Source organism: Oryzias melastigma, linkage group LG20 (assembly GCF_002922805.2).
Source record: "Oryzias melastigma strain HK-1 linkage group LG20, ASM292280v2, whole genome shotgun sequence".
Lineage (NCBI taxonomy): Eukaryota > Metazoa > Chordata > Actinopteri > Beloniformes > Adrianichthyidae > Oryzias > Oryzias melastigma.
In genome coordinates, this window is record NC_050531.1 from 14636771 (window position 1) to 14649557 (window position 12787).

The following is a 12787-nucleotide window of genomic DNA, read 5'->3' on the forward strand; positions in this document are numbered from 1 at the left end:
AAGATACACATGTCAAATAATAGATTTTAGTTTGATGTAATAAAAAACAGAATAATTTTCACTTGGAGGGGTAATACTTAGCTGTTAAATGGGCAACATTTGGTCTTTGGACTTGAATTTATTTATGCTTGCTTCAGGGCACGTGTCAATGAGGTAATTATATTCAACCCGGTAGATCATTGTATTTTAGAATTATTAATTTAACCGGATAAAATAATTAAGGGAAAAACAGAGTAAAACAGCAGGGCAGCAAAACACAGAGCAAAGAAAGCACAAGGATTGGATTTGTTTTTGCAAAAAAGCACAAATTTCATTTTTATTTTTATGATTTGTTTGTTTTGTTCTGCAGCATGTTTATATTTGGATCATTTTAGAATTTTTTATTTTATAGATTAAAATATTTTTGGTTATTTTTGAGTGTAATTTTTCATGTAAAATGACATAAAAGTAAAGAAATTTGAGTGATTGTTCTTTTAATGTTCAGTTGTTTAATTTTGACATAATATATTTTTACAGCGAGTAGAACATTAAAGGTTTTTTAAGTTGATTTATTCTGGAATAATATTCCTGCCTCTTTTTTATTTATATTTATGCTAGAATGTTATGTATTTAAAGTTTGAAAAATGTAGTTGTCATGTGTTCAATAGATGTTTGTCTTGTTCAGCCCACGACCTAAGGTGGGTTTTGGATTTTAGCCCCCTGATTGAGTTTGATACCCCTGTGGGTTTACCATGGGCGTACAGATCATTAATCTGGCTGATATGAAATCACATTTGGGCAAAAATTAAATCTAAAAAGAAGATTTAAAATAAAATAAAAAAAAACTTCTCTAAAATGGCTAAAATTTGAGCTGTAATGACAGCGGAACAACAGATTTGAACACCCCTTGTTATTCTGGGTCTGATTTTAATTCATAAATGGAAATTCACTGAACAATTATTATATAATATTTTGGATGCTGTGATGCTGGAAGTTTCTACAGTTAAATAATCCAAAGAAAATGTTCTGTTTTTTAAAAAATAGGCTGAAGATCATCTCAAATGTTTCATGTTTTCATTGTGTAACATTTACATATTTAACTTTAGTCTGTATATTGTTATGTAAGATCACATTTGTGATGAATGTAGTGTCTTCTTTGTGGATTGCCACACTGCAAAGTGTAATTATTCATAAGATGGTAAAGTAAGGCTCAACTTTAAAGTTTTTTTTTCGAACTAATAAAAAAATTAAAATGAGCTACGATTTCTCACTTCAGACTTTAGAATTCTGTCAAAGGAAGTTTCAAATTCTTCTTATGATACCTTTATTACAACAACATTCTGTCAAAGTGTTGTGCAATGGTTCTGCAGAATATTAGATCGAATCCTCAGATATTCTGTTTTTTTGGTTTTCGCTTTGGTCTTAAATTAAGTACACCATAAATAGGTTAAAGTGATGTTACACACATCAATATTATAGGAATCTAATGCTCATTTTTGTCTAAGTTCTCTTTTGATCATTTCTATATATATATAAAATAAAATAAAACATCAAAAATGTATTTTTATCAACATTAACTGGACACAAACTGGATCATTTGTTTATTAATTACCCCAGATTTGATGATTTTTTTATTCTTGTCATTTACAATTTTGGTTTCCCAGCATGCCTTACTGATCACTGTAAATAAAATGTGCTCCCCCGTGTTAATTTGAGATACATTATGTTTCATATATATGTATTTACCATGTTTTCTGGACTATAAGCTTGGAGGATCAAAATAGAGTATAATAAAGAGGAAAAACCATAAATAGTTAAACCCTGTATGGAAAAAAACAAGACCTATAATAAGCAAAGAAAAAAGTTGGTGTTTTAAAAAAGTTTGATTTACCATACATTTAAAAATGATGTATTTAAATACATATTTTATTTATTTCATTTATTTTTTTTATCAGCCAGAAGCTCCACCAAGCAGTTTGGGAGCAACATAGATCAGAATCACATGATTTTCTTAATTTAGATTTTTTACAGCTTCATTTTTAAGTGAGAAAATAGCTGGCCCAAAAGACAGCTGTTAGTTTTCATCACAGTTCACACATTTGGTTAACACAACCAGTACATTCTTTTACAGCCCACTCAAAAGAAAGTAACACAGATTTAAGGTGTTGAGTCTTCCTCATTTAACGCCGTTTGGCCATGTTCGATGGTTGCTGTTTTTAAATTGTCAAGCAGGTTAAATCATGAACACTGATCCACATCTCTCCAAACAGTGGTTAAAACAGTAGTCAAGACAAGTCAAGAAATCTGGTTTTCAACCCACTAATGCAAAATACCTTGAATAAATTATTAAATCCACCTTACTATGGACTGGAAAGTTATTCAGGGTGCACAACATGTCAGATGGCTGCAGTAACCTCCAACCTGATTGAAATTTAGAAGATGAATGACTGAATAAAACCTTATTTTCCATTTATTTGCAGTGTAAAGTCCATATTGTGTAAGAGAAACAAAGAAAGGACATCAGTTCACTCTGTAAAGTTGCACACATAAGCTGTCAGTCATGGATTGGCTGGTTCCTGTCTCTCTGCCTCCCTCTACTGGTCATTCTGGTGCTGGCGTCTTTCTGCTCTCCAGCTTTGTCTCTACAGGTTTGCTGGATTGTAGCGACTCCTGACATACTTGCACCCCATCTGACCCTGAATACAGTCAGCACATACCACCAATCCTGCTGAGCCCACATCTGTTAAAAGATTACTCAGATTTTTACCTGGTTCCTGATTCAAATCGTCTTATTCTTCCAGCCTGATAAACCCCTTTGATAACCTTCCCCTTTAGGACAATCTCAGATTATGAATTTCACCCCTTTCCTTAAACCAATAAAGTTATTTTTCTTGATCAGGTTCTCCTCCTTCTATCCTAACAACCCTCAGCAAACAGTAGTATATTTTAGTGTACCACAAGTATACTTCATAGCTTATACTGCAAATGTATTTGTATATTCTATCTTTATTTTGTAAACTTAAAATGATCTAATTTAGTCTGTAGAAGTATTCTATTAGTATACTTTCTACACTACACTTACTTTATAGTATTCTTGCCCTACTTATACTCAAGTATACCTAATAAATAAAATAAACTTTAGGCGTACTACTCTTTGCTAAGAGGACATAAATACATTTCTTGGGATTTTTTTATATTCACTTGGCAGGTTTCTTTGTCAAATAATTAGTATGAACAAATGTGTAAATCTATGTGAGTCTTCATGATAATATTTATTTGCATCTTTGTCTGCTTTTGCTAAATAAAAGGCTCGATGACGCCATAAAATATTACATCATTTTCAAAAATCATTTCATTCTGACCGCCATACTTTCCATATTTGGCTCCTTTTAAACATTTACATTCTTTACATTTAAAATCTTTACATCAATTTAATATTTTGCTAATAGTGTAGATAAATCATAAATTTAAAAAGTCCTTCGGCTCACTTTCCATGGAAGACAAATCTTAACTTGACACACCTAAATAAGAAAAAAATGATGTCATACAAACAGCATAATTCAAAGACAACTTTGAACGCTTTGAAAATAGATCAGAAGTGATATTTTGAATAGGAATCAAATGTCTAAAAATGTTTAACAAAAAATGGTAGCTTTAAATCAAAGTTTGTGATATACATACCAATCTCACCTTTTTTCATCATAGCTCTTAATCACACTAAGCTGTGAGTAAGTCAGCCTAGTAATTTCCCATCCATTTCTGATACTGCTGTTCTTCTGAAAATAGAAAATGAGTTGCAGGGTGGAAATCCTCTCTAGCACCTATAGAGTTGAAAGACTTCCTGCTTCTGGTGCTCAGCTGCTGATCGACGCTTTCAGAAAAGGAATCCATCTCCTCCAGTTTGTTGAATTTTTCAAATATTTCTCCTTTGTGAGAAATGCTTGACATTTACTGTAGATTTTCAGACATTTTCAAAACATTTTGAATGGGATTTTAGTGTCTGATGGAATGAATTCTCAGCTGATTGCAGGAGTCTGATGGCAGCTCTGTGTGTGAACCTGCTAACAGTCAACAGTTTCTTCTTTCTTTCAGGTGAGCTGCTTTTTCTGATTCAACACAATATTTGGTTATGATATAGATTAACTCCCGTTTGTAAATGCAAAACTTTCTCTGCAATTTATTTTTATCCACATGAGGCTTATTTATGTCTTTAGTATTTAGTTTAAACATTATCTTGAGCCGTTTTAAGGTTATTTGTACTTATTTATGTTCATTTCAAGCCCATAACACGAACAAGGAAGTACAAAAAATAATGAATATTGTAATATTGAAAAATGTGCCATTTGAACTGTTTTCAGGTGCATTTATTAGGGTATCAATATTTTTGACCATGCTTGAAGGAGCAAAAACGTAATTTATTGCTATTATAAAAACTGAAACTTAATTCTATGACGTGTGAGAGTACTTCTTTACGTTCATTGTTACAGGTGTTATGGAAGGCTGTGTAAGGACATCACATCTCAAAATTACTGCACCAAAAATGGTGAAAGCACTGACTGGATCCTGTTTGCAAATCCCATGCGGCTTCACACCCAGTGAGAAACAAGCAGTATTTGGTGAAAGACGAGAAATTTGGGGAGTGTGGATCAAGATTGCTCCAGAATTTGCAGGGAAATCGAACAATGTTGTATTTAACAGCAGTAAATCTGTAAACCTTCATGAAATAAGCTTGATTGGAAACTTAAATCAGAAAAACTGCACCACTCTGTTCACTAACGTACACAAAAATCAGACAAACAAGTACTTTTTCAGGATTGAGAATGGACCATTTAAGGCAACTGCTGCTTGTGATCCCATTCAAATAACAATAGAAGGTAAGAAAGTTTTATTTTTTCCACCTTGTTAAAGTGAGTAATAATGTTTTTAATAGTTTGTTGTTACCTACTAAGGTTTTTAGGCTAATTTAGAGTTTGGCTTTTATTTTAGCAACATGCTAACGTTTTTGGTTGATTAAATTTACCAAGGAATTTTATGCTAATTTGGAGTCCAGCAAGTAATTAAGCAACAAGCTTACTTTTTTGCCAATTAGGCCTCCATTAAAGGTAAAAGTAAAAAACTTTAAAAAAAATAAATAAATAAAAATCCCCATTTTGAGAAATGCTAGTTCCTTTGTATATTTTTGCTTTTGTTTGTGCTAAAAAATAGACATAATTCATATTTATTGAAAAAAAATCAATCCAAATTGCTTAAGGGTTAAAGTAAGACCATGCGGCTCCTTCAAGGTAGTAGAAAATGAGCCCTCTTTAAATGTTAAAGGTTGCCAACCCTGTTCTAGTTGAACAATTGATCTAGTTATATTTATTTTGGAACTGATATGAAACTGCACAGATTCTGCTTGGAGTCCCACCATTGCAATCCCAGCTGATCTGAAGGAGGAGGAGTCTGTCACTGTCACCTGCTCAGCTTACACTCCCTGCCCTCAATCTCCTCCTGAACTCACCTGGAATCTTCAAACAGACTCTCAAAGACAAACTGAGGAAAACTCAAATTTAACATTTACAAGTAAAATCCAGAAGAACATCACTCTGTCAGACGCTCATGATGGATTCACCATCAAATGTTCTGTCAGTTATCCTGTGGACAAAGGAAACAGTGTAAAGACAGCAGTGAAGCAACATACTCTCAATGTTTTATGTAAGTGATTTTTCTTAATCACGATTCAGAGTTTCTGATCGATAAAGTTAATCTGAGTTTTAATTTTCTTAGATGCTCCTAAGGACACCTCGGTATCGATCAGTCCGTTGGGTTTGGTCCCAGTAGGTAGCTGGGTGAATCTGACCTGCTCCAGCAGAGCCAATCCTCCTCACATCAGCTTCAGCTGGTTCAAGATCAGCAAAGAGGGAGACATCAAAGTAGCCGATGGAGACTTTTACACTTTCAACGTGACCAAAGAGACACAGCCGACAAGCTTTTATTGTGTGGCCTCAAATGCTCTTGGTAATCAGACATCAAGGTGGAATCTTACAGAACCTGCAGGTAATTGAAAGGATGATCATGTGATTGATCACTCCCATTCGTCTGGGTCTTGTTGGTTTTAGATTATCTGTGTAGCTTCAATCGCTAATTATGGATGAGCTATGTCAGATTTAAGTAAGCTTAATTTATTGTAAAAGTGAGGATCAAGATTTAGATCAAGAGTGGGCCACAAAGAGTTATAAAATTTGACAGAAGGGTCAGACCAGGAGCGATGCGTGGAATGTTTAGGGATCCACTTCATAGGAGAAAGAAATAAGCAGGAATCTGGACAAAAATCCTGCTATCATGTGGTGTTGGAAAGCTCGGAAAAACTCAGAAAACACAAATAAACTTTAGAAAAACAACAAGTTTTCCAACAACACATAAATGCAGAGTAACTGTCTACACCTAAACTAATGTTAGGACAGTCGACTCCTGATCAGAAGACTACGGGTTCGATTCCCGCTTTGTCCGCCCATGTGTTAAAGAGTCCTTAGGCAAGACACTGATCCCCAAATTGCCTCCGATGGAAATATGATTGTTTAAACAAAGATGGTAAATGCTACCAACTAAAATACTCTCCAGAGTCCAAGCAGATCACTTTCAAATATCAGTGAAGAACTAATGATTTTCCTCAGAGAGAGACAGAACAAAATGGGGTTAATTTATTGCTCAACAGTAGCTGTTTTCATTTGTTCATCTTAAATCCTTTTTGCTAAGTCTAAACCACCAAATGGTTACCCAGGGCGGATGTGGCTGCATCACACCGCTCCACTGAGGGAGGGGCACTTCTGAGAAAAGACTTCACCCTCTCAGTTGTGTGACGGAGTGGGACTTGGTTTTGAACTTTTACGCTGGTCGCTTGTGGTTTAATGTATAAGAAAGTTATTTTGTTTGTTTTATTTTTGTTCAGGAACTACCACTTCTTTCTGTTCAGAGACTCTCCACCTGCTTAAGCCTTATGCTACAAACACACCGCCGAACATTCTTAGCATACGGTGTTTACACTGGACTGTCACTACCCAATACTAGGAAAATACTTTACCAAAGTGGTGCAAATCTCATGAATCTTATTGGAAGTGGTCACTTAAACACGCATTTATAATTCCGGTGTGAATGTACTAATAAAAATCCTTTTTAATTATCAATCACAGGCTAGTTTCTTATGGACTTTTACTAACAAACCAGTACAGACATGTCTCCTATAAAGACGATTAACCAAATGAATAAATATGAAGTACTAACTAGGATAACTACTGTTTTTTATAACAATTGCATCTTAAATTTTGACCCCAAACAATATTAAAGTTATAGAAATATTTCCTACAAAAGTGACCCCACTTTCCCTTCACAGATTTTGGGGTTGTAGTCATCACTATAGGGATTTTCTTGGGAGCTGCTGTTCTCTGCCTTCCCATCATCATTTACTGGTGAGCAAAACGTATTTTCTTAGTATGACTTGGGCTATTTGGTTTCCCACATTCTTGTTTTAACTCTCAAATCTTGTCCTTTTTTTAAAGCTGGCACAGATCAAAATGTTCAGATAAATTCCAAAGGGTAAGCTGATATGAGATTTGTTCTCATAAAAAAGCAGCAGAGGATCAACTTTTTCTCTGTGTCTCTTCCACAGGACACGGAGGAACCAGACTATGTGAACATACCGAAGTTGAAACCAAAAAAGGAGAAAATATAATGGAATCTAATATTTAAGTGTTTTTTGTCTTTAAACTACTTAGATCAGGACTGCAGAGGGGTGTAGTGGTTAGCATTCCCGGTGTATGGCAACTGGTTCAAATCCCAGCTGGGTTCTTTCTGTGGAGTCTGCATGTTATCCTCGCGTATACAGGAGTTTGAACTTGGACTTGGGGAGTTTGCTCCTCCTCCTCCGCCATGTGGACGCCATTCCTCCTCTATGTCCCTCTTGTGTTTTCTCTTTCCCTTGTCCCATCAAACTCAATCCCTTCACCAAACTAAATTATTTTAGGAAATTGTTTCTGTTTAATCCCTGATTTCTGAAGCAGATCTATTCTGAAAGATGGAAGACTTTTATCAAAAAGTACATTTGGACCAGCTTTAATGATTAAGTTATGAGGCTCACTTTCCCTCCTATAGGTGGAGATTGTTGTCATAATAGAACAGTAAATACAGTTTTATGTGAGAGCTTTTAAAGTTATGCAGAATTTGTTCAAACATTTTTAGAAATGTGTTATTTTTTTCTGTATTTACAAAAATAACCTGAATATTGATATCATTTTTCAAGGCAAAAATAAAAAATTTCATCCTAAATTTCAAGAAAACTTTATTTTTACAAAAATAAAAGCTGAAAAAAGCTGATTTTTGTTTTTCAAAAAATGCTTAAATTTGGTTTATAAAACACAAAAAACAACTTTATTTTGTAAATTTTATTCATTTTCTTTGAGTTTTTGTTGACTATTTTCCATCCTTTCAATCCTAAGCTTCTCATAACTGATCCTTTTCTCTTAATTTTGGTCCTCAAAAAGCTACATTATTGCCTAAAGTCTTTACTCAGCTCTCAGTTTCATTTTTAAATTCAAAAACGAAGACACCACAGAAGCCACATTTAAAACGGTTTATTCATTGCACTGGTAAAAACATGTGAAAACACCTGATAGCTTCAGCGGCTGATATTGGTCCAACATTTCACATTGTGTTTGTGTAAACATTAGCTAAGAATCAGACAGTTGAATCACAAATGTTACAGAAGTGGTTGGATAAATAATTCTTTAAGCTTCTTTAATTAATTTCTGACAAATGTGTCATCACCGTGGTAACATCAGAGGATTTAGTGTCAAAATTCATCACAGAAAAACCTTTACGATGGTCTAATTGCACGTCTTGGGCTTCAGCCTGAAGTCCTGGAGAACGGGATTGTTTTAAAGGCACTTAAACGTCACGATGAGATGCTTATCAAGTCAGCTCCAGTTTCTCAAGTGAGATAATGTAAGGTAGAATCTAAAAAGTGTTTTGCTGTAGCTGCATCTTTTCTCCTAATAAATTTTGCTGTGTCTGAAATGCCTGAATAAATGTGCTTTTCCCTGATTCAGCACCATCATGTTTGCTCAAAAAGTTGCTCTACAACCAACTTTTTTCAGAATTCCCTGTGTTTGTGAATCCGATCAGAGGCACCGATCAGGATGACCTGAATCCAGTTTCCTGCCGGGTTCTTTTATTTGTGGACTCTGTCCTCCAGCGCCTTCAGCTCAGCCTTCACCTGAGCGGGTAGATCTGCTCCAACTTGCTGGGTGAAGTACGCTTGCAGCTCCTTGGTCTCCTTCTGCCAGAAAGACTTCGGCACGTCGAACAGGGCGCCCATATCCACCTTGCTGCCCAGACCCTCGGTGTTGATGGCGCCGTCCTGTGGTAGCCAACCGATGATGCTTTTCTTTGCCGCCTCGTCCTCCCGCTCTCTGCTGCAGCGCTTGAAGATCCACTCCAGCACTCGGGCGTTTTCACCAAACCCGGGCCAGAGGAAGGCACCGCTCGCCGGGTCCTTCCTGAACCAGTTGACGTGGAAGATCCTCGGCAGCTGGGTGGGAGCCTTTCGGCTCTGCATGCTCAGCCAGTGAGCGAGGTAGTCCCCGAAGTTGTAGCCGAAGAACGGACGCATGGCGAAGGGGTCGTGCATGATCACCTTACCTGTAAAAGTTCAAAGAATGAGCCTCACGCCTCTGAGCACCCCAAATGTTTGTGTTTAAAGGGTAACCAAACCCTAAATCCACTTTTTTGGCTGTTGACCTCTATAAATGGGGCTTTAAAAGTCCTGTCTGTTAGTCATTGTCTAATTTTTGACAAATTAAAATAAACTTGTTTAATTTTTAAAGATATAGTCAAAAACCGCCTGTGTGCTGCCCCCTACAAGATGAAACGAGGTACTACATTTGAATTTCGTGATTGATCAAGCCATGTAAGTCCCACTTCATTTCAGAAGTTCCACATCATGATCTGCAGCTCCAGTAATAATAACATTTCTGTTCCCCAGCCCCACCCCTCTGACAGGATTTTCATATTTCGACTGTGGGTGGAGTCAGCCTCCAACTTCCCTGTTTGGGTACCCTTTAAATAAAGAGATGGCGTTTGAGAGTTTTTCACCTTTATGCTCTGCAGCTGCTGTGGCCTCCGACCTCATTGCAGCTCCAACAAAAACGCCGTGCTGCCAGTTGAAAGACTCATAAACCAAAGGAACTCCTGGAAACAGCAACGTTTCACATTCAACAAAATAAAAGCTCAAAAACTGACACATAAAACAGAAGGGATCAGAGTGATGCTGACCTTCCGGCCTCCTGCCACCGAAGATGATGGCGTCGATGGGAACCCCCTCCTCGCTCTCCCACTGAGGGTCGATGATGGGACACTGAGCCGCGGGGGCACAGAAGCGGGAGTTGGGGTGAGCACAAGGTGTTGAGCTGCCTGCATACAAACGACAGCTTACTCTTAAAGACTCATTCAGACAAAAATTGTGGGTTTTTTTGTTTTTTGACACGTTCTTGTAGAATATTTCTCATGATGGAGGACACACACCAGGGGTCTGCAAACTGTGGAGCCATATGTTGCTTTTTGGCTTTAAAAAAAAATGTGAGCGATTTGAAGAAATAATAGATTTGTTCATTAAATACTTAAATTTTGTTTAGATTTTTTTGATGAGGTGGTTTAATATTTTTTTAAATAATATTTACAGTAAATCAAGAGGGCTTGTGTCCACAAAAATGATGGTAAAAGGTTTGTTTTTTTTTGTCATTATTCTGATCTTCCGCACCACAACAGTTTAGTTGCTTGTCCTAAAAAAAGTTCTTAAGGGTTTACAATATACTGAAAGATAAAAAAATCCCAACGACTGCTTTTTTTTTTTTTGCATTTTTAGTTTAATTAAATCAGATGCAGCTGAAGGATTGGGGTTTTATTTTGAAAAGAGCAGGTATGTAGTGCTGTCAAAATGAAAAATTAAATGGAAAAACACAACTGTTATAATTCAGATGTTGCATATTTAAATGCAACATTCTATGAATGGATCTCTTAATGGTCAAATTAGTTTATGTTTTGTAAACTGTGAAGTAGAATTTTAGCTCTCGCTCGGTTTTGATCGGCAAGAAACTGGCCCAAATGCCTCTTTTAGTGTTAAAGGTTGCAGACTCCTGATATATAAACAAAGAAAATTAAGTATTTAAATTGAATATTTCTTTATAAAAAAAAAAAAGCTTAAAAAAAAAGCTTGTAGTTGTGACTAAAGACGACTAGATCCATGTACAGTTTTTGTTTTCCTCGTCTGAGCTGGAATCTGGATCAAAGTATTTTTGTTCTTAAATGTTTTATTCTTGTGTAATGAACAGGAAGTGATGTCATCCGGGTGTTACCTGGCTTCCAGGCTTTTCCGTGCCAGTCTGTCAGTGTGATTCCTGCAGGAGGGGGGTCAAGCCCCTCCCACCAAACTCCCCCATCGCTGGTCTCACCCACATTGGTGAACACCGTGTTCTTGGCGATGGTCGCCATGGCGTAGGGGTTGGTCTTGTTGGAGGTGCCCGGAGCCACGCCGAAGAAGCCGTTCTCCGGGTTGATGGCCCGCAGCTTACCTGCGGAGAGGAGAAGGACGCCGTCTGAAGCCCCCCGTGTGTGCTGAGATTCAGAGCTGCTGCAGGAGCTCAGCTGTCACCTTGACTGTCGAACTTCATCCAGGCGATGTCGTCGCCCACGCACTCCACCTTCCAGCCGGGCAGAGACGGCTTCATCATGGCCAGGTTGGTTTTCCCACAGGCGCTGGGAAAAGCCGCCGCTACGTATCGCTTCACCCCCTGAGGGTTGGTGATACCCAGGATCTGAGAGGACACAGAGTTGATGATAAGAACCTGAAAACCTCTAACACCATGTGGACTAAAGGGATGTCTCACCAGCATGTGCTCTGCTAGCCAGCCCTCATCCTTAGCGATGCGGGAGGCAATGCGGAGGGCAAAGCACTTCTTCCCAAGCAGAGAATTGCCTCCGTAACCGCTGCCGAAGGACAGGATCTGCCTGGTGTCTGGCAGATGAGATATCAACACCTTCTCTGGGTTACAGGGCCAGGAGTTGTTCAGAGGAGCTGGAAATCAAGAGGAGAGGAAGGGTGTTTGTGGGAATATTATTTGGAATCAGGCAGCAGCTTCTATGAAGACGATGGAGTCTACCTTTGAGAGGTAAAGGGCGTCCCACTGAGTGCTGGCAGCGGACAAACTCCACTCCCTCTGCAAGTTTCCGCAGAACCGGAGTGCCCATTCGTGTCATGATGCCCATACTGGCCACCACGTATGGCGAGTCTGTCACCTGGCAGAAACAGCGGAGAATCACCACAAAGTTCAGCCTTTCAGAGGAGAAACAGCCATAAAGCACAAAAACTATCTAATTACAAACACCGAAAAGCAGCTTTTACCTGGACTCCATATTTACTGAGAGTGGAGCCAACAGGGCCCATGCTGAAGGGAATCACATACATGGTCCGACCTGGAAGTAAACAACAAGCCTAGTGTATTTTCTATGTCACAAAAATGATCTATTTCAAACTGCATTTTATATCTGCTCCTAATTCACAAAAAATGAATTAGGAAATACTCAGAAAAGCTATTTTAATCTTAATTGTTTATATATAAGTCCTCCAATATCAGAAAAAATGCCAGAACAACACATTAAAAACAGGATTTTCATCGGAGTGGGTCTTTATGCTGTTATCAGTTTATGCTTTTTCACAAAACCAAACAACTGATTAAACATTTTATGAACTGGTCACCTGTCCGGGTTCTATCCTGCTTTT

General features: G+C 37.6%; 2 protein-coding genes and 1 long non-coding RNA gene across 7 annotated transcripts in view; 1 reads left to right on the forward strand and 2 right to left on the reverse strand.

Moving 5' to 3' along the window:
* LOC112151567 overlaps positions 1 to 2838 on the reverse strand; it is a 5237-nt gene extending 2399 nt beyond the window's left edge. Inside the window, exon 1 of one of the 4 annotated variants that reach the window (XR_004949887.1) lies at positions 2313 to 2835. This is a non-coding gene — a long non-coding RNA (uncharacterized LOC112151567). Of the gene's footprint in view, positions 1 to 2312 lie in introns of all 4 variants that reach the window. The other 3 variants (XR_004949886.1, XR_004949885.1, XR_002920157.2) reach the window with 3 other exon arrangements.
* A 2519-nt stretch (positions 2839 to 5357) lies between these two features.
* si:dkeyp-28d2.4 (V-set and immunoglobulin domain-containing protein 1) lies at positions 5358 to 8252 on the forward strand (the record flags this gene model as incomplete). The annotated part of the gene is made up of 5 exons (XM_024280555.2): positions 5358 to 5673; positions 5746 to 6015; positions 7349 to 7424; positions 7515 to 7551; positions 7625 to 8252. Coding segments are annotated over 5 exons (762 nt in total), but the record flags the coding sequence as incomplete, so codon positions are not given.
* A 317-nt stretch (positions 8253 to 8569) lies between these two features.
* pck2 (phosphoenolpyruvate carboxykinase 2 (mitochondrial)) overlaps positions 8570 to 12787 on the reverse strand; it is a 16049-nt gene continuing 11831 nt past the window's right edge. For both annotated transcript variants that reach the window (XM_024280029.2, XM_024280028.2), the window contains exons 4-11: positions 12410 to 12480; positions 12168 to 12303; positions 11895 to 12082; positions 11660 to 11822; positions 11364 to 11579; positions 10285 to 10422; positions 10105 to 10200; positions 8570 to 9651 (exon numbers count right to left, since the gene is read on the reverse strand). In XM_024280029.2, coding sequence (XP_024135797.1) covers positions 9182 to 9651; positions 10105 to 10200; positions 10285 to 10422; positions 11364 to 11579; positions 11660 to 11822; positions 11895 to 12082; positions 12168 to 12303; positions 12410 to 12480 — 1478 coding nt within the window. In that variant the 3' untranslated portion in view covers positions 8570 to 9181. The remainder of the gene's footprint in view (positions 9652 to 10104; positions 10201 to 10284; positions 10423 to 11363; positions 11580 to 11659; positions 11823 to 11894; positions 12083 to 12167; positions 12304 to 12409; positions 12481 to 12787) is intronic.